Genomic DNA, 18614 nt, shown 5'->3' with positions numbered 1-18614 from the left:
AGCCACTTGTACAAATGAGGAAGCTGGGAGGTCACCTGACTGACACCACCCAGGCCTGCAGAGGAGAGAGACACAAGGCTAAAATCAGGCCAGACTGTGGTTTCCTGACTGCAATGCTCTCTCTGCCGCACTGCCTCTCCGAGTCACACCCATTTCAGATCAGAGCCCGGGGAGAGTGCACTTGACCTCCAACTCTTGTACTGTACTGGTCAGTTCACGGGACTGACTTCCTGTTCTCAGCCACACACACACAGAGGACATCAGGTGCTTTACAAATAATGAAAGACAGAGATCCTAACCGGGCACAGCTTACAGGTCAAGAGAAGACTTGGGAGAAAATCCGCTTGTATAAAATTCTCACACACGCGAGCCGCGGGTGGTAGACCAGTGCCCCGTAGCTCAGCACAGCGAACAAAAAGAAAGACCTCTGCAAACGGAAAGAACTGGACGTGTCCAATGCACTGTTATCTAACAACGTCACAGCAGCTCAGGATTAGCAAAGGAGCAGGTGCAGGGCCATTCAACCTTTCAACCTACAAAAAGGAACTACTGTTCTCGCCTGCTCTCAGCCCTGCCAAAACCAAGTACGAAGAAAAGAGCCTGTGTGTGCTCCCTCCGCCTTGCGGATTAAGGTCAGCTTTCCGCACTCCTGCTCCACCGCAGAGAGAGGAGCTCACGTGCAGGTCCTACAGATCGGGGCAGTAGGCTGGCTTCTTCTTACACCTTCATGGTGACTGTTCAGGCATGAACTAGGGCTCACATGTAGAGACATACCCACCAGAGATCACCCCAACTGGTGCAGCTGGTGGTGGGAGGACTATGAACAGAACATGCTCCGTACAGGGATCTATCGAGGCAGACGATCTGATGACCCAGGGCGCTGACATCAGAGTGTTACCGCTTACATTCCACCGGCCTCCTTCCTCATGGCATGCAGAGCAGACGGCAGGCAGTTCACCTCATGCACCCACCCTCGGGGCCCTGGGGAGGGAAGGCAAGGCTGTGCCTGCATCAAGGACAGCGATCGCGTAGTGATGTCTGCCACAGGGTCGGAGGAAGAAGTGGGGACGTGCGCTCACTCCGGTATTTGAAGGAAGAACACAAACTTGTTTACCAGGAAGCCTGGCCTTTCCACCCGCTTCCGCATTCTCAGCATTGCCTTCTGCAAAATGCTGAGGCCCGAGAGGGTGTGTTTAATGGACAGTGGGCACATTTATGAATGGACATATACAGGAAGCTGTGCATTCAATTTGTGGGGCCTTGATGCACAACGCTGTGTACATGTCCATTCATAAACTGGCTAACAAGGTGTTCCCTGCCGAAAACCGGTTTGGCTCAGTGGAAAGAGCGTCGGCCTGCGGACTGAAAGGTCCCAGGTTCGATTCCGGTCAAGGGCATGTACCTTGGTTGCGGGCACATCCCCACTCGCCCCTCCTTTTAGGGAGCAGACAGGGCTCCCCGGGGAAGGTCCAGGCCCCTCCAGGAGCCAGGCCTTCGGAAAGAATGCATTTTATTGTAGGTTGTGTTGGCTGTGCGTCAGAAAGCCCCGGGAAGGTGTTAGCCAGTGGCTCGCCATACAAGGTAAAGAGGAGGGCTGCTCTCCGTAGCAGGGAACGACTTGCTCAGCACGCTGCACACCGTGATGTAACTTCCTGAGCCGAGAAGCACAGGTGACCTGGCTAAGCTGGCACATCGAAAGCCTTTCAGTGTGTGTTCCAAAGGTGCTCAGATGTGACCTACGTCCACCTCCCAGACAAGGGGCAGGCAGATCTCCGAGAGGACTCTGGCACCTGCGTGGTGACCGGCAGTGTCCGAGAACAGGTCTCCACACACCCATTGCCCTGGCAGGGAGGCTGATGTCTTCTTCCAAGCGACTATGCACCGTGACACCTTCCTGATCACTTTAAGACCAAGTACAACCCAAACTAACCCCTCCCCCCCTGCTCCCAGGACACACATAAACGAAGGACATGTGTAGTGCATAAGTAGGCAAAGGACGTGTGTAGTCAATGCAGAGGAAACACAGTAAGAAAACATGCCTATGTGGAATCTTGGTCAGCTCGGCCAGGGTTCCGCAGGGGGGGCACTGTGCCCAGGGAGAACTTCGGTGGACATTTTTGATGGTTATAACTCAGAAGAGGGCGCTACTCGTATCTGGTGGGTAGAGAACAGGGACACGGCTAAACATCCTGCAAAGACGGGGCTCCCCCCACCACGAGGTTTTACCTGCCCCCCACATACCACAGGTGCTGGGCTGAGGAACCCTGAGCTAGGCTGGAAATCAATGAAAACTTTCAGACAGACACGAAGGGCCCCAGTCTTACTCTCATTCATCTTTGGAAAACACCTTACCGCCGTATTGCCCGGCCACTGACTGAAATACGGTGAGCTGTGAATGGCCTCCCTGGGTATAGCTGACCCCGACGGTTTTGGCTGGACGTCAGCCAGGGCCCAGCGACAGGGAGGGCAGCCCCGCCTCCGGGAGAGGAGCAGAGACCAGCAGTGAGCGGCATGCGCTCACCGGGCCGGCCATGCGTGTGGGACGCACTGCTTTCCTCTCAGGAGGAGGACAGATGGAAAGCTCCGGCTGCGCACACCCATGTCATTAATTGTGCCCGAAGCCCTGAGCCACATACAGAAGGATTCCCAGGGATGATGCTCATGGAATGTCGAAAGCTGGAAAGAGCTGCTCTTGACTGTCTTCGGATTAGAGACCCTTTGTGAGGACCTGATAAAAGGTAGGAACGCCTTGTTATTATTATTTTTTAACCCTTTGCACTCCGCTGTCCCCTCTCAGGGGACATCGGAATTCTAGCATATCACTCGGATGTCCCCTCTCAGGGGGGACATTGCAGTTTACTAGTGATTACGGGGAATTGACTTAATTCAACGCACGTTTCGCAAAGTAGCGTCGAGTAGCTGGTAGCCAATGTCCAGAATGGTTCAGAGTGCAAAGGGTTAATATATTTTATTGATTTTTTACAGAGAGGAAGGGAGAGAGATAGAGAGCTAGAAACGTCGATGAGAGAGAAACATCGACCAGCTGCCTCTTGCACACCCCCTACCGGGGATGTGCCCGCAACCCACGTACATGCCCCTGACCAGAATCGAACCTGGGACCTTTCAGTCTGCAGACCGACGCTCTACCACTGAGCCAAACCGGTTTCAGCTATTATTATTATTTTTTAAAGTATATTGTACTGATTTTTTTTTTACAGAGAGGAAGGGGGAGGGATAGGGCGTTAGGGACTCTGCCGGCCCGGCTGCCCGCCTCGGTGCGGAGCCACACTTACAGGTCGTAGGAGAACTTCCTCTCCAGGTTGGTCTGGTTCTTCTGGAACTGGAGCACATCCTGCTGCAGCCTGCCGTAGTTCTTCTGCAGGGCCTTTAGCTGGTCTGGGCGGCGAGGAGGGCGGCGAGGAGGGCGGGAGATCACACAGGACGGCGGCAGGACAACGGCGGCGGACACATCCAAGCCCACAGCCAGAGCACGGCATTGCACCCGGAGGAGGAGGGGGAGGGAAAAAGGAAGGGGTGAGCGCACGGCCCCTCCCAGCACCCCCAGCGCCCCGGCCAGGGAGGCCCTCCGAGGTCCACGGCCCTGCAGGAAGCGGCACTCAGTCCTCCCCAAACATGTCTTCTCTCTCACATCTCCTTCTTGACCTCCAACCTGGAAACGCCCGCTTCTTTCTCAGGCACCATAAGCCCTGAGCTGTCTGTCCTACAAGGTCACAAAAGCTCCCGTGCGCCCCGCTGATTTCGACACCTTATCGGGGAAGCAGCCCCTCGGCCCCCCAGCCCGTCCTTGGCTGCCAGGCTCTGCGAGGGGACTCTCCAGGCAGCAGTTCACAGCCGAGCTTCCCTCTGAGGGCCCCGTGTTCCTGTCATCATCTCGCCCTCTGATCTGGGAAACCGCAGCTTCCTTTGAGGAAGCTCATCGGCCCCACCCCTGCCGCCCCCGACGACTCCGCTCATAAAAGCAGCACAGGCCCAGCCGCGGGGGCGCAGTGGCTGAGCATCAACCTCTGAGCCCGGAGGTCACCGATTCATACTCGGCCAGGGTTGTGGGCTCCATCCCCAGTGTGGGACATGCAGGAAGCAGCCAGTCAATGGATGATTCTCTCTCTCCTCTCCCTTCCTCTTTGAAAGGAATAAAAACAAAAATAAATTTTGAAATTTTTTAAAAAATAAAGGCAGTGCAGTAGGAAAAGCAGAAATTACAAGTAGGCATTTACAAGTCTGGTGAGAACTGCAAAAGGAAACGGGTGGGATGCCACAGAAGCACGGGGGGAAAAGAAATCGTGTAAAAGCCCTGCGGAAAAACAGCAGCAGCTGCCAGAGCGCCACGCCGGGGGGTGGGGGGTGGGGGTGGGGGCGGGCACGCTGCCACGGAGGCGACCGCGGAGTGGGCAGACGGCAGCAAGCTGGGCCGGGACACGGCCCTGGGCAGACGCCCGCGTCCCCCAAGGCTGTCCGCACAGCCCTAGCCGGGCCCGGCTCTCAGCGGGGAAGGAAATAAGTGAAAGTGGCGGGTCCGGGGACCTGCCGTGGCACACGCCACACGGATCCATCTCACACGCAGGCAGGGGATGTCCTCGAAAAGGCAAAACCGGGATGGGTCAGTCGGCGTCATCTCCGGGGTGGGAAATGACGGCTCCGTGGGTGCCGGAGGCAGAGGGGGGAGCGGGAGACGGACCCCGGAAGCCTGCGGGGGGACATCCCGGCGCGATGGACACGTGCCGTGTCCTGGCTGTGACTGCGGGGTGCTCTGGGGCACTCTGCACTGGTCACACCGCCAAGGGCCACTGTGTGTGTCCATTAACAGCCCCATTACCTAACCTTAAAACACAGAAGACTCCGCCATCCAAGCGAGCACGGGCGATGGAATACTTCCCCACCATGAAAAGGAATGAAGCGCGGCCACCTCTAACAGCTCGGATGGATCGCCAAGCATGCCGAGAGGAAGCAGCCAGACACAAGGGACGTATGGTGTCTGATTCCCTGTATGTAAACCTGCAAAATGCAGACGCATCTGCAGAGACGGAACCAGACCAGAGGCCACCGGGGAGGATTACCGTGGGGCCCGAGGACACCCCGGGGTGACGGATGTGTCCCTGTGCTGGCGCTGGGGGTGGTCTCCTGACACGCGCACCCATGTCAAAACCTGTCCGGCTCCGCGCTTTACATTAGGGTCGCTCCCTCTGTCAGCGGCACCCGAGGAGAGCCGTTTAAAAATACCACCTACAGCCATGCACTGCTCACGATGTGCTTTTCGGTGACAGGCCACACGTAGGCAGTAAGCTACACCATCTAGGTGTGGGTCAGTACGAGACTGTGTGCACAGTGAGGAGACTGCCTCAACGTTATCGGTGGTTAAGCAGCACAGCACGGCCTGGGAAAGGCTGCAGACCGGCATCCCTTCCTGACGTGTGACCAGGAGCATCCACAGATCACATGCTCTGAGAAGCCCCCGACCAAGGAACTCACTTAACTCTGTGTAACCCTGCCTTTCCCCTCCGAACATTCTTAAGACTCCTAGATGGACACGAGCTGCACCCACTCGCAATCCGGGACTGTTGGCTCCTAACCACTCACCTGCCTGCCTGATCACCCCTAACCACTCACCTGCCTGCCTGATCACCCCTAACCACTCACCTGCCTGCCTGCCTGATCACCCCTAACCATTCACCTGCCTGCCTAATCACTCCTAACCAAACCACTCACCTGCCTGCCTGCTGATCACCCCTAACCACTCACCAGCCTGCCTGCCTGATCACCCCTAACCACTCCCGCTTGCCTGCCTGATTGCCCCTAACTGCCTCTGCCTCAGCCCCCATCACCGTGGCTTTGTCCAAAAGGACCTCCTGAAGACATCTGGTCTATCCGGTCTAATTAGCATATTGCCCTTTTTTTTAGTATAGATCACTATATTATTTTCCAATATGAACAACTGTAAATCTACTTTTGCCCCACCCTGTGCATATACCATAAATAAAAAACAGATCACATACATATCATAGATATGTGTGTGGGCACCTACGTATATTCTTTTCAACATATCAAAAAAATGAAGAGTGTGAATTCTTCTGTGCAGAGCAGCTTACAATGTAGTCCGTAACATTTTTAAAGGAAGGCTCTTTAAGGAAATATAGTTAGGCGAAAAGAATACATTAAAGATTACTCAATCTCTCGTAAGTAACCACACCGACCTTAGGCTGGAATCAACCGCCCACAGAAGGACAAGAGGGAGCGGTCCCGACCCCAGGGGCCTGGTGTCCGGAGGAGGAGAGGGGAGCTCACCTTGCAGGGTTCTGATGAGCTTCTCGCCCGCGGTGATGTTGTTCACCAAAACCGCCTGCAAGGGAGACAAACGCAGAATGAAGCGCCAGAACCCTCCCTCGTGAGACGTTCCCGTGGGGAAAGGCAGGGTGCAGCCCTCCCCCGCCCCACGCGGAGGGCAGGAGGGCAGGCCCCGGGCGGGCGGCTCTCTGCTGGACTCCCTGACGGCCACAGCCAGAAAAGGAACTCGCACACAGAGACCTGGTGTCCCCGGAGGAGCGGCCCCTGGCTCTCACGGAGTTCCAGGGCAGGCCCCTCCGCGGGCGAGGCCCCTGCCGTGCCCGGCTGAGTCCCAACGCTGGCGTTTTCCTGGGGGAGGCTGGGTAGTCACACCCTGGCTCAGAACCAAACTCCGGGCGCCAGGCCGGCTCACAGAGCAGAGAGAAGGAAGCTCGGGGACCCCTCCGCCAGCACAGCGTTCTGAGTCATTTTAACCCCTGGCCTCTTCCTTCCGTCCAAAGTCTACAAGCCTGGGGTTCACACCTAGTTGGAGACACAGATTTGGGAATGCTGATAACAGAAACGGGGAAAGCTGCTCAAAACTCAGGGTAACGATGTTAAAAAAAAAAAAAAAGGAACAAGAAAGAGAAGTGAGAGTGCCGTTGAGAGGGATCAGCAGCCTGTACTCCCCACCCAGGGGCTCCCTTCCCTCCGGCGGCAGCCAGCAGCGGCGAGATGGGGCAGAATGCTCCTCCCCTGGGGCACAGGCGGCTCAGAAAACCCAAGTCCCATGGCTCGCTCAACAGCAAGCGGGCAAAGCAACGCCTGAGCCCCAGCGGGAGCGGGCACCCCACCGCTACTTGCCAAACTGGGTCTAAACCCGAGCAGGACACCAACCCAGAGGGCTGCACCCAGCGCTACAGGCAGGCAAGAACCTAAAGAAGGTTTGGCTCCGTGGACAGAGCGTCGGCCTGCGGACGGAAGGGTCCCAGGTTTGATTCTGGTCAAGGGCATGTGCCTTGGTTGTGGGCACATCCCCAGTAGGGGGTGTGCAGGAGGCGGCTGATCAATGATTCTCTCTCATCGATGTTTCTAACTCTTTGTCTCTCTCTCTCTCCCTTTCTCGCTGTAAAAAAATCAATAAAATATAATTTTTTAAATAAAAAAATAAATAGAGGGCGGGACTAGAGCATGAGAGAGCACACCACACCGGACAGCACTGCTCTGTGCGCACACACTGTGCGCTGGCCACCCGGGGGAAGTTTCTTCCTGGGGCGGCATCAGCAATGAAGCTTGGAAAGGGCCACCCTAACCTGGAGGCACGTTTCTGTCCCGTTTCTGGCTCCCGCCTCCCCGTCCTGCGCCTCTGGCTCGGCCCCAGCCCCCTCGTCCACCCGGCCCCCTCCGTCTGGCCCCCGCTCTCCTCTGGCTGGGACCGAGCTGTCCAGAGTCAGGTGTTTATGAAGACAGGGCTGTGCACTCAGAAGTGAAATCTGGTCAGACTGACCTGGTGTTTGTTTTGGGAGAGCTGAGAGCAAAGGAACATTTCCTGGTACAATAGGGAAGAAGTCACGGTGGTAATACACTGTATAACTATTCTCTCGGGAAGAGGTCATCCAGAGGGGTGTTTACAGACGTTCTACGCCAACAAGAAATAGCCACGCGGGCAGCGCAGCGGAGAGAAGAGAACCTGCGGTGACGGGAGCATTCGCACGCCGGGAATCTGATTCACCCAGCGTGCAGCTCCGGCTCCTCTCAGAAAGGGCTTGCACCCATTCAGCTGGGAAGACAAAAGTCAACCACAGAATCCAGCATCCCCACTCCTGGGGATTTATCTGAAAGAACGCAAAGCAAGATCCTGAGGCGGTGTCTGCAGCCCCATGTGCCTTTTTAAATCTATTTTATTGATTTTTTTACAGAGAGGAAGGGAGAGGCAAAGAGAGTTAGAAACATCCATCAGCTGCCTCCTGCACGCTCCCCACTGGGGATGTGCCCACAACCAAAGTACATGCTCTTGACTGGAATCGAACTTGGGACCCTTGAATCCGCAGGCCGACGCTCCATCCACTGAGCCAAACCGGTTAGGGCTGCTCATGTTTTCCAGCAGCACCACTCACAGGAGTCAAGCGCTTCAGCCACCGAGTGTCCCTCGATGGTAAGGAAAATGTGCACGCAGCGGACTACTCTGCCGCCTTGAAAAAAGAATGCCCGTCCTGCAGTGTGGACGAACATGGCGGACAGAATGCCACGCAAGACAATTCAGTCACCAAAGGACAAATACCACCCGATTCCTTCCGATGAAGGATCGAAAGCGGTCAAAACCAGAGAGAAAGTGGATGCTGGGGATGCTGGGTTACGTGGACAGCCGCCAAGGGCTGCCGGTGCGGGGAGGGGAGTTAGGGTTGCACGAACGTGGAGCCTCAGATAAAAAGCATCCAGAGGTCTTTTGTACAACGTGACCTGCACACTCAAACTTCCCCCTCGCCTAGCGATCAAACCCTTCCCTCTGAACTCCGGAGCTGAAACAAACAGAAAAAGAAAAGGAACCCTTCAATGACTGGTCTCGGATGTAATCAACTTAAAGCAGGATCAATGAGAAAATTTTCCTTTCTATTCACACTAAGTCTTCAAAACCCATTCACATGACAGCACATCCCAATGGGGACATGTTCCGTGCTCAGCGGCCACGTGCTGGCAGGGACAGCTCCGTCCCTGACGAGTAAGGAGGGAGGATAGAGAGGGTCCCAGGAGCAGGGAAGGGCCCGTGTTTGTTCATAGCAGCCTCTCTCCCTTCCTTCGCGCTGCACCTGTCGCCCGGCCTGTCGGTTCCTCCAGCTGGCCGCCCCTCGAATCTGCTCGCTTTGCAGAATTCATTCCACTCTTACCTCAACTCAGCACATCGTTTTTGCTTCAAATATTTCCAGAGCTGCCTCCTCTCTGTCCTGCTCCCCACCCCCACCCCCCAAGGACACTCCCCAGGGCCAGGACCCACCTTTCAAACCCCCAGGCCTGATCGGATGACCTTGATCCACAGAGTAAACCCTAGGATGGCTCCCCTGTCCTCCAACTCAAGTGTGAACTGTAAGGGGCTTAAAGACCCTGTGTGAGGGGCCCCTGTGCTCCTGTGTACTCCCCATATGTCCCTCAGGTGAATGGGGATAGAAACAGAAAGGTAATGGAGATAAAACCAGCCTCACACCCAGCCAGGAGGTGCTGTTCCCACCCAGCCACCCTCCAGGGACAGTCACCGGCTCCCCGGTCTCAGGGGAGGACAGCGCCCCTGTGACTCCCACGGCACTTGGGCACACACCCCCTCCCCCACCCTCCTGCATGCCTGGTGGCCGACGCAGGTTGGCACCTGTGGCACACAACCCTTACTGTGCCTTCCCGAAGAGGCGTGGAAGCTCAAGTACGTTTTCCAGACCCACGCCCAGCGGGACTCAGATCCAATCAGACACACTCCCTGCAGACTGGAACGCTGACTGGGGTTAGAGGCTGGAGGCCCAGGACGGAGCCCGGAGTGCAGTGTCTGAGCGAAGGCCAAAGGCCCCTCGGCAGCCTCTGGTGCAGCCTCTGGGTCGGGCCCTGGGGGTGGTGCTGACCGGTGAGCCACCCCAGCGTGCCTGCTCCTCCAGGCCCTTGCCACCATCCCATCGGCATCTACGTGCCTGAACCAAATCGTTTCTGCCTCAAACAGCTGGAGTGGTTTCTGCCCACGACTGACTCCCACAGACCCCCTTCCTCACCGTCCTGCAGCACTCAATGGGAAACGCAGACCACAGGCACAGCCGGTCCCCATGGGGCACCAGCCCAGGGCCCGGCAGCATCCTGAGCAGGCAGGCAGACAGAACTGAACACAGAAAATCAAAGGGGATAAAAGCAGAACAGCTTTCCTATCAGTCACAGGGACAAGAGGCGATAAAAAGCAAAGAAACGACAGTGAGCTACAATAGTGAACTACACAAGTCCCCACTGGCCCTCCAAAACACAAGCACACAAACAAGGAAGCTGTCTCCAGAAGAAAAGCACCTCGTTCTCAAGGGCACAAGAAAAGCCGACCTGGAGAGGAGACACGGGGACATCTCGAGAGCCGGGGCGGGCGGCAGGGAAGGCAGCGATGGGGCCAGCAGCCTGGGCTGCTCCGGCCCCTCTGCAGGCCCTGGAGCCAGCCAGCCACCTCTGGGTGCAGCCTGGGCCTCCATCGCAAAGGCCACACCTGTCTGCCCGTTGGCACCTTGTAAAGTTAAACGTGTGCTTGTGTGAGAGCACTCTCAGCCAGGACAATGACCCAGCTGCTTCATCTTCGGCAAGTCCTTTTTAAGGGGCAGAATTTTCCCGAGAAGCCACTCACAGGAACAAACACCGAAGGGGGCAGCCCCCAGCCCAGGCCCGAGGCCACAAATCCATAGCACAAACCCTCTCAGCTCTCCTGCTGTCCCCGCCTGGCCCCCGCGGAGAAAAAGGCCCTGCTGACTATTAAAAAGGTGCCATGGGTTTTACCCCCGAACCTATACATGAACCTATGAAAAGCCTATTCAGAAACAGCATCTATGAGGCTGTAGTTAAGTTAAAGTCCAGAGGGTAGGTCCTAATCGATATGACGGAAGAGAACAGGCAGAGCCAGAGACGTGGAGGACACGCCCTGTGCAAACAGCGGCAGACACCAGGGTGACAGAATTGCCAGCCAGGTAAGGTCCAAGGCTGCAGCGAACGCCGAAGCTGCAAGCAGCACAGGCAGGATCCTCTGACAGAGCCTCCTGGGCCCTGGGACGCCCTGATTTTGGACTTCCAAGCCTCTGGACCATGAAGGAATAAACCTTCCTTGCTTTAAGCCCCTCGGTGTATGGTAATTCGTTACGGCAGTCCTGGGACTCAGACAAAGGCGGCAGCTTCCTCCTGGCTCCATCTCTCTCTCCCTGTCAGGATGCCTGGCCTGGGAACCCAGCCTCCACAGCTAAAGGCAGGCAAGCAGCCATTTGGAAAAGCCATGCTGGTGCTTCAGCCGGGGCCCTGGTCACTGATCACCAGGCACGAGTGAGGAAACCTTCTGCCCCAGACTTGGAGGCCCTCCAGACAGGGTACAGGGTGGAGCAGAGTACATACAGCTGCCCCGAGAAGCCCTCCCAGAACACAGACACCTGAGCCAACTACACGTCGTCTGTCACGGTTTTAAATCACTATGTTTTGGGGTAATTGGTTCAGAAGCAGTAGCACGTGTAGGTGCAATCCTGTTCACCTGAATCAAATGCAGACCTTCACGTCCAAAACCCAGTCACCTCGGGCAATCAGACGCCAAGGGAATCTACTCCAGGTCCCTTCAGCACACGCTGAAGAAGAACCCTCTCTGATCTCCAACTGCACTCCTGACTTTCTATCACTGAAGTGGTTGCCTCAACACTCCTGAAATAGCAATGCATAATAAGTAAAGAGTTTCTAGGCCTTTACTTATTTTTTAAATGATGTGCAAAACCAGACGTGTTCGAATGCATTTATCACTTCAAGAGCCCCCTTTACATTCTATAATTTTCGCGGCAGGCCCACGTTTATAAAAGCCCAACTATAAGTGATTCAGAAAAGCTTAGATGTAATCTCTTTTTGTTTAACGGGGGTGAGCTAATCTCTGAGTGATAGAACTGCAGGTGATTTGAAATTTCTTTTTTGTATTTTAAAAACTACAATATTTTGATAATTAAGAAAGACAACTTTTCTGGAAGTGCTGACTTATACACAATCATTCCTGTTTCAAAACAAAGCTGTATAACTCTTCTATATACAACTACAGTATATGAGGGCTTCCACCAAGTTGTAGCAATACAAGATGAATTCAAATAATTGCATTTATGTATCCAGCCCCCATAAACATACCTAATTCTGCAACAGATAAGGAGGCAAAAAAGAAAACAGAGTGACAATTCAATCCCCAAGAATCAGCTGCAGCCTCAAAGTCAAATGATCAAACATTGTTTCTTTTTAACTTAAAATCCAGCATCCCTGAGTCCCCTACTCTCTTTGTTAGTATTTAAAGGTCTGCAATCTTTCCAACCCATGAGATATAGAGAGAGCACAAATTTTACTCTTCTTTGAGACACTAACACCCAGCACAGCCCCAGCACAGAGCAGGGACTTCACACGATTGAAGACAGGGGAGAAAAAGGAACCTTCATGCACTGCTGGTGGGAATGCAGACTGGTGCAGCCACTGTGGAGAACAATATGGTGTTTCCTCAAAAAAACTGAAAAAGGAACTCCCATTTGACCCAGTAATCCCACTTCTAGGAATATATCCCAAGAAACTAGAAACACCCATCAGAAAGGATATATGCACCCCTATGTTCATAGCAGCACAATTCACCATAGCTAAGATTTGGAAACAGCCCAAGTGCCCATCAACAGACGTGTGGATTAAAAAACTGTGGTACATCTACGCAATGGAACACTATGCTGCTGTAAAAAAAAAAAAAAGAAGGAATTTTTACCATTTGCAACAGCATGGATAGAACTGGAGAGCATTATGCTAAGCGAAACAAGCCAGTCAGAGAAAGATAAATATCACATGCTCTCACTCATATGTGGGGTATAATGACCAATATAAACGGATGAACAATAATAGAACCAGAGTCAAAGAAACACCAAACAGACCGCCCAGCCTCAGAAAGGTGGCAGGGGAGAGGTAAGAGATCAACTAAAGAACTTATATGCATACATATTAACACAACCAATGCACACAGACACTGGGGCTGCGGGGGTTTGTCCTGGGGGTGGGAGTGTCCAGGAAGGGGTCAATGGGGGGGAGGAGGAGGAGACATATGTAATACTTTAAACAATAAAAAAGATTTAAAAATAACAATAAAAAAGCCAGCAGGCAGATAATCTGATGCTAAGGTAGTTCTTTTCACTTCCCTCGTTTATCACCACTGAGAAGGGTTTTTCAGGAAGCCCATCCAGAGGCCCATCTCAGGGAATCCCACAGACACACCCAGCCGCCCCCCGCCCCTCGGGAAGAGCTGCAGGCGTGTGAGCTCGGCTCTAGGACACACGGAGGGAGAGCACCAGGCCGGCCTCACCTTTTCGTCCTGGTGCAGCCTATTGACGCTCTCCATCTGGAGGTTGTGGCTGGACTGGATCTGGTCCAGCTGCTCCCGCTGCTTCTCCAGCTCCCCCTGGAACTCGTTCTTCTTCAGCTCCACCGCGCCCCTCTCGGCGGCCGCCCTGCGCACTCTGCCTTCCAGCTCCAGGATCCGCGTCTGCGAGGACACCACAGTGTCAGGCGAATGTCAGGCCACCCCGGAGACCAGACCACCTGCCCGAAGACAGCCCGGGCCCACGGCCGGCAGCAGCCTTCACCCACAGGCCGCGCCCAAAGCCCAACCTGCCATCACCGGTGCAGAAGCTACAGCAGGTTTCTCTACAAGCAACAGTGTTCATCGCTGTGAGCTTCCCTGACACCACCGCACATCTCCATGGAAACACCGCCATACCCCGCACAGGGATTTTGTGAGCTTTCAATAAATACATAAAATGCCTCATGCCTTACCAGGTGTGAGATGCTGCTCAAGCATTTAGTTCCTTTTTCTCCCACTTAAATTGCTAAGGGCACTTAACGACTCCTTATCCGACAAGATTTCTAAAAAGAGACTCAGGCCCTAACCCACATGTGTCAAACACAAGGCCCGCCAGGCCTTGCAATGTGGCCCGCACCGCGCTGTCATCACTGCACTCCGCTGCGTTTCCATCACAATGACAGTTTATGACTGTTCAGTAAACCATTCGGCCCGCGATTTAGGCTGGATTTTAGATTTTGGCCCCTTCTCTGATTGAGTTCGACACCCCTACAACCAGTTTGGCTCAGTGGTAGAGCATTGGTCTGCGGACTGAAAGGTCCCAGGTTCGATTCCGGTCAAGGGCATGTACATTGGTTGTGGGCACATACCCAGTAGGGGGTATGCAGGAGGCAGCTGGTCGGTGTTTCTCTCTCATCGATGTTTCTAGCTCTCTCTCTCTCTCCCTTCCTCTCTGTAAAAAAAAAAAAAAAAATCAATAAAAAATATTTTTTTTAATTTAATAAAATTAAAAAGAGAGAGAGAGAGAGAAACTCAGTTCTCCAACTCCGAACGCTAAGAGCCCATCTGTGCAGAGAACAGGGCTCAGACAAAGGCGGGTAAGCAGGAGAGGAGGACTAAACACTCAGGGGCAACGAAGTTCCAGGGCGAAGAGCCCAAGCTCTGAGGTCAGACAGACTGGGTTGGAATCCCAGCTCCCCAGGTACTTTACCTCTCTGGGCCTCAGTCTGCCTACCCGTGAAATGGGAAGAATGAAGTCCCAACCTTGTAGAGCTGTATACAAAAGATGCATACCACCCACTGTTAAAGGAGAACTATTCTGATGCTTAGTAACACAGTAAGGAAAACTTTATTTCAGACTACCCCACAGGGTCATGACTTGGGGAGAGGGTGGACCGGGCCGGGGGCAGAGAAACCGTGCTCAACTCTGAAGACAGCAAAGACAGCAGTGATTTACAGCCAAAGAGCAGACTGAGGGGGTCAAGACACAGAAAAGCATCAGCAGGAGACACCTTGCTAGAAGTGGATTCTTGCTCAGTGGGCTAACAGGATTCTCGTTAAAGGCAGACTGAGGCTTAAAGGACGAGGGGTGAGGAGCTTGGTCCGGTATGGAGGCACACACAGAGCCTGCACTGGCTTAACAAGGAGCACATATCCCTGAGCAACGCCTCAGGGGGCGATTCATGCAAACTCCTCGGAACCCACCACCCAGCACCGTGAAACTGTGGTCGGCAAACCGCGGCTCGAGAGCCACATGCGGCTCTTTGGCCCCTAGAGTTTTTAGCAAAGGCCAGCTTAGGAGTGCCCTAATTAAGTTAATAACAATGGACCTATCTATATAGTTTAAGTTTTAAAAAATTTGGCTCTCAAAAGAAACGTCAATTTGTACTGTTGATACTGGGCTCTGCTGACGAATGAGTTTGCCGACCACTGCCGTGAAATTCTCCACGGCAGCCACACAGACAGAACAAGCGAGCAGCGCACCTGGAGGTCCACACTGCGGGAGCTCGCCATCCAGTAGTTGAAGCCCAGGACGATGATGCAGGCCACCAGGGCGGCCAGCACGAAGGGCGGCGACTTCATGGTCCGACGCCCGTTTCCCAGGCCCATCATCTCCTAGGCCAGGCCGAGAACCTGCCGATAAACACAAAGATAAACAAGCGTCAGTATTGGGACCCACCGCCGGAGCAGGCCACGTCCACGGTCACAACCAAACGGAAGCGTCCAGCCCCAAAGCACGACTGGTGTCCTCTCCTCGACACACGGAGCTGCCCGGGGGGACAGGCAGCAGCAGGGAGCTGCCCAGGGGGACAGGCGGGCAGCAGGGAGCTGCGGAGGGGGGACAGGCAGGCAGCAGGGAGCTGCGGAGGGGGGACAGGCAGGCAGCAGGGAGCTGCCCAGGGGGACAGGCGGGCAGCAGGGAGCTGCGGAGGGGGGACAGGCGGGCAGCAGGGAGCTGCCCAGGGGGACAGGCGGGCAGCAGGGAGCTGCGGAGGGGGGCAGGCAGGCAGCAGGGAGTTGCCCAGGGGGACAGGCGGGCAGCAGGGAGCTGCGGAGGGGGGACAGGCGGGCAGCAGGGAGCTGCCCAGGGGGACAGGCGGGCAGCAGGGAGCTGCCCAGGGGGGACAGGCAGGCAGCAGGGAGCTGCAGAGGGGGGACAGGCAGCAGCAGGGAGCTGCCCAGGGGAACAGGCAGGCAGCAGGGAGCTGCCCAGGGGGGACAGGCGGGCAGCAGGGAGCTGCGGAGGCAACAGGCAGGCAGCACCGCAGAGGGTGGTGTGGCCGGCTCCCGGCACGCTTTCAGACCTCGGCAAGTAACCACTTCTCTCGAGCTTCGTTCCCCCTTCTGTAAAACGCAGACAGGATTCCTAAGGGCACCCAGCTGAAGTGTTTCTTGAGCAACGGGGAATGTGAGGAGAGTGACCTCGCCCTGGGTAAGTCCCGGGACCAGCAGGGCCTGTGGGCAGACACCAGCCCCGAGCTGCCCTCCCTCACCGGCGGGACCACAGCAGGCCGAGCTTCGCTGCTCGGCACCCCCAAGCAGCGACGGCTTGGAGAGCGGCGGAGAGCACCTCGTTCTTAAAAGAAGCACAGACTCGGCTGCCGAGAAAGGAGCCATCCATCTGGTTCATGGGCTTCAACCCAACGCCAAGTCTGGCTGGATGCCAGCACTGGGCTCCAGGGATAAGGAAAAGTTGACTTTGCCAAAAGGCTTCTGCTGAGCCAGATAAAACAGGACCTTATCAGAGGGAGGGCAACAGCAGTAACTGCGTCCATGCCAGGTGGGGCCAGCCGTGGAGGAGGAAGAGGACGAGGGGGAGAGGGAAGAGAAGAAGGGGAGGAGGGGGAAAAGACCACCAGGGACTCACCTTTGAAGTCAAGGTCCTGTGAGTGAGAGCACAGCAGAGCTCACAGGCCGCCTTACCCTACGGCACTTCTAAGTGTGTCACTGGGAGAAGCCCTCCTTCTTAACACAGGCAAACCTGATTTTATTGCTAGTCTGCTTCCTGAAGCTCATAGGTGTTGCCTTTTTGTCAAACGGAAGGCAAGGCCCTCCACCGGCAAAAAGGTGACGGCTCGCTGACTTACACGGCTGGCCGGACCGCGGTGGCCTGGCCCTGAGCCCGCAGCAGCTCCGAGGGGTGCCTGTGCTGAGCCCTGGGCCCGCCTCCGCTCCTCGTTCTGAACGTGCGTGCGTGAGGCTGGGCCCAGGTGACGGTGTTTTACAATCTCCCCAGGTTATTCTCATGAGCAGCCACGTTTCTCCACCTCCTTCCCGATGCTTCTGGATGCATTTACAAGCAAATGTTCCTGAGCTGAGTTCCTGGACATGTCCCGAATCAATTAGCCATACCCATGTCACCCTTTTCCTGGTGGCACGTGATGGTTTGCTCCATTCTTGCTAAAGGGCAGAGTCAGGAAGCTCTGTGAACCAGGATTTACATAGCCAATCTCCTGCCAAGGGCCTGCGGGGTTTTCTAGGCTTGTTTTCCAGCACTGCTGCCACGAGCACTCTTCGGCATCTGCGTCTGTGTTTGCAATCTCTTATGCGGGTGTCCAACCCCTTACCCACGATTCTGACATCCACAATGCTCTAAAACCCCAAACGGATGTTTAATCACTCCCCCGGCAACAGAAGCTGACCTGAAATCAGACCAAGGTCTGGCCAGAACTCACCTGAAGCTACTAAAACATTGCCTTTCCCTTCCACCGGTCATACATCGTGTAAGTCCGGGGGCAGGCAGGGCCATCCATCACGCTGCAGAGAGATCCGTGTTTGACCACGGACTGCTGCTGCACAGCTGCCACGTAAAGGTAATAAATGCATCCTACTGGCTTCTGAATTCCGAAAGAACTCAGAATCCCAAATACCTCCGGCCCCCAGGGCTTCTGGGAAGGGAAGGGGGCCCAGCAGGTGTGAGGCACTGACCAACCTTGGTTGTGGTCACATTCCCTGTAGGGGGTGTGCAGGAGGCAGCTGGTCCATGTTTTCTCTCTCATCGATGTTTCTAACTCTCTATTCTTCTCCCTTCCTCTCTGTAAAAAATCATTAAAATATATTTTTAAAAAATAGATTTCCCAAAGAATGGAGACAGAAGTTAGATGTTTTCAAATGTATTTTGTTCATATTATATTTGATTCTGGAACCATGTACATGTTTTTACGCAATCATAATATAACCTTAATGTAAAATTACACTGTAAACAAGTGAACTTAAAAATAGATCCAACTGATGGCATCCCTTCAGACAGTAACATTATTCCAATAATGACACGAAAGGAAAAATACCATTGGTCATCCTTGGAGGATTTTAAGGAATTAACGCATTATGCCATAATAACAAGAGTACAGCCGAGACCGGCTTGGCTCAGTAGATAGAGCGTCAGCCTACGGACTAAAGGGTCCCGGGTTCGATTCCGGTCAAGGGCACCTTGATTGCGGGCACATCCCCAGTGGGGGGTGTGCAAGAGGCAGCTGGTCAATGTTTCTCTCTCATCGATGTTTCTAACTCTCTATCCCTCTCAATTCCTCTCTGTGTAAAATCAATAAAAAATATATTAAAAAAAAAAAAAGAGGACAATTGAATTAAAGCCCAGGGCACAGGGGCTCTCCACCCTCATCCCAGCCTCCCTCCTCCCTCCTGGTCTCCCAGGCAGTCTTAGGAAAGAGGAAGTGGCCTTCAAGCTCCCTTTCCCTCAAGGGCCATCAAGGAGCCTCCTTCTCTGCTCATCACAGCCTGCGTGGTGACTCTCCACCCTCCAACTCTCCCCGGAGAG

The 18614-nt window shown here is 54.6% G+C and overlaps 1 protein-coding gene across 3 annotated transcripts in view; it reads right to left on the bottom strand.

Annotated features, from left to right (window-relative positions):
- Nucleotides 1-18614, bottom strand: part of GOLM1 (golgi membrane protein 1) — a 28715-nt gene that overhangs the window by 8258 nt on the left and 1843 nt on the right. For 2 of the 3 annotated variants that reach the window (XM_036433632.2, XM_036433631.2), the window contains exons 2-5: nucleotides 15323-15472; nucleotides 13343-13522; nucleotides 6301-6355; nucleotides 3294-3396 (exon numbers count right to left, since the gene is read on the bottom strand). In XM_036433632.2, coding sequence (XP_036289525.1) covers nucleotides 3294-3396; nucleotides 6301-6355; nucleotides 13343-13522; nucleotides 15323-15451 — 467 coding nt within the window. In that variant the 5' untranslated portion in view covers nucleotides 15452-15472. Of the gene's footprint in view, nucleotides 1-3293; nucleotides 3397-6300; nucleotides 6356-13342; nucleotides 13523-15322; nucleotides 15473-16143; nucleotides 16163-18614 lie in introns of those variants that run through there. The other variant, XM_045580079.1, reaches the window with a different exon arrangement.

Source organism: Pipistrellus kuhlii, unplaced genomic scaffold (genome assembly GCF_014108245.1).
Source record: "Pipistrellus kuhlii isolate mPipKuh1 unplaced genomic scaffold, mPipKuh1.p scaffold_m20_p_12, whole genome shotgun sequence".
Classification (NCBI taxonomy): Eukaryota; Metazoa; Chordata; class Mammalia; order Chiroptera; family Vespertilionidae; genus Pipistrellus; species Pipistrellus kuhlii.
This window is presented reverse-complemented; position numbering and strand designations above follow the sequence as displayed.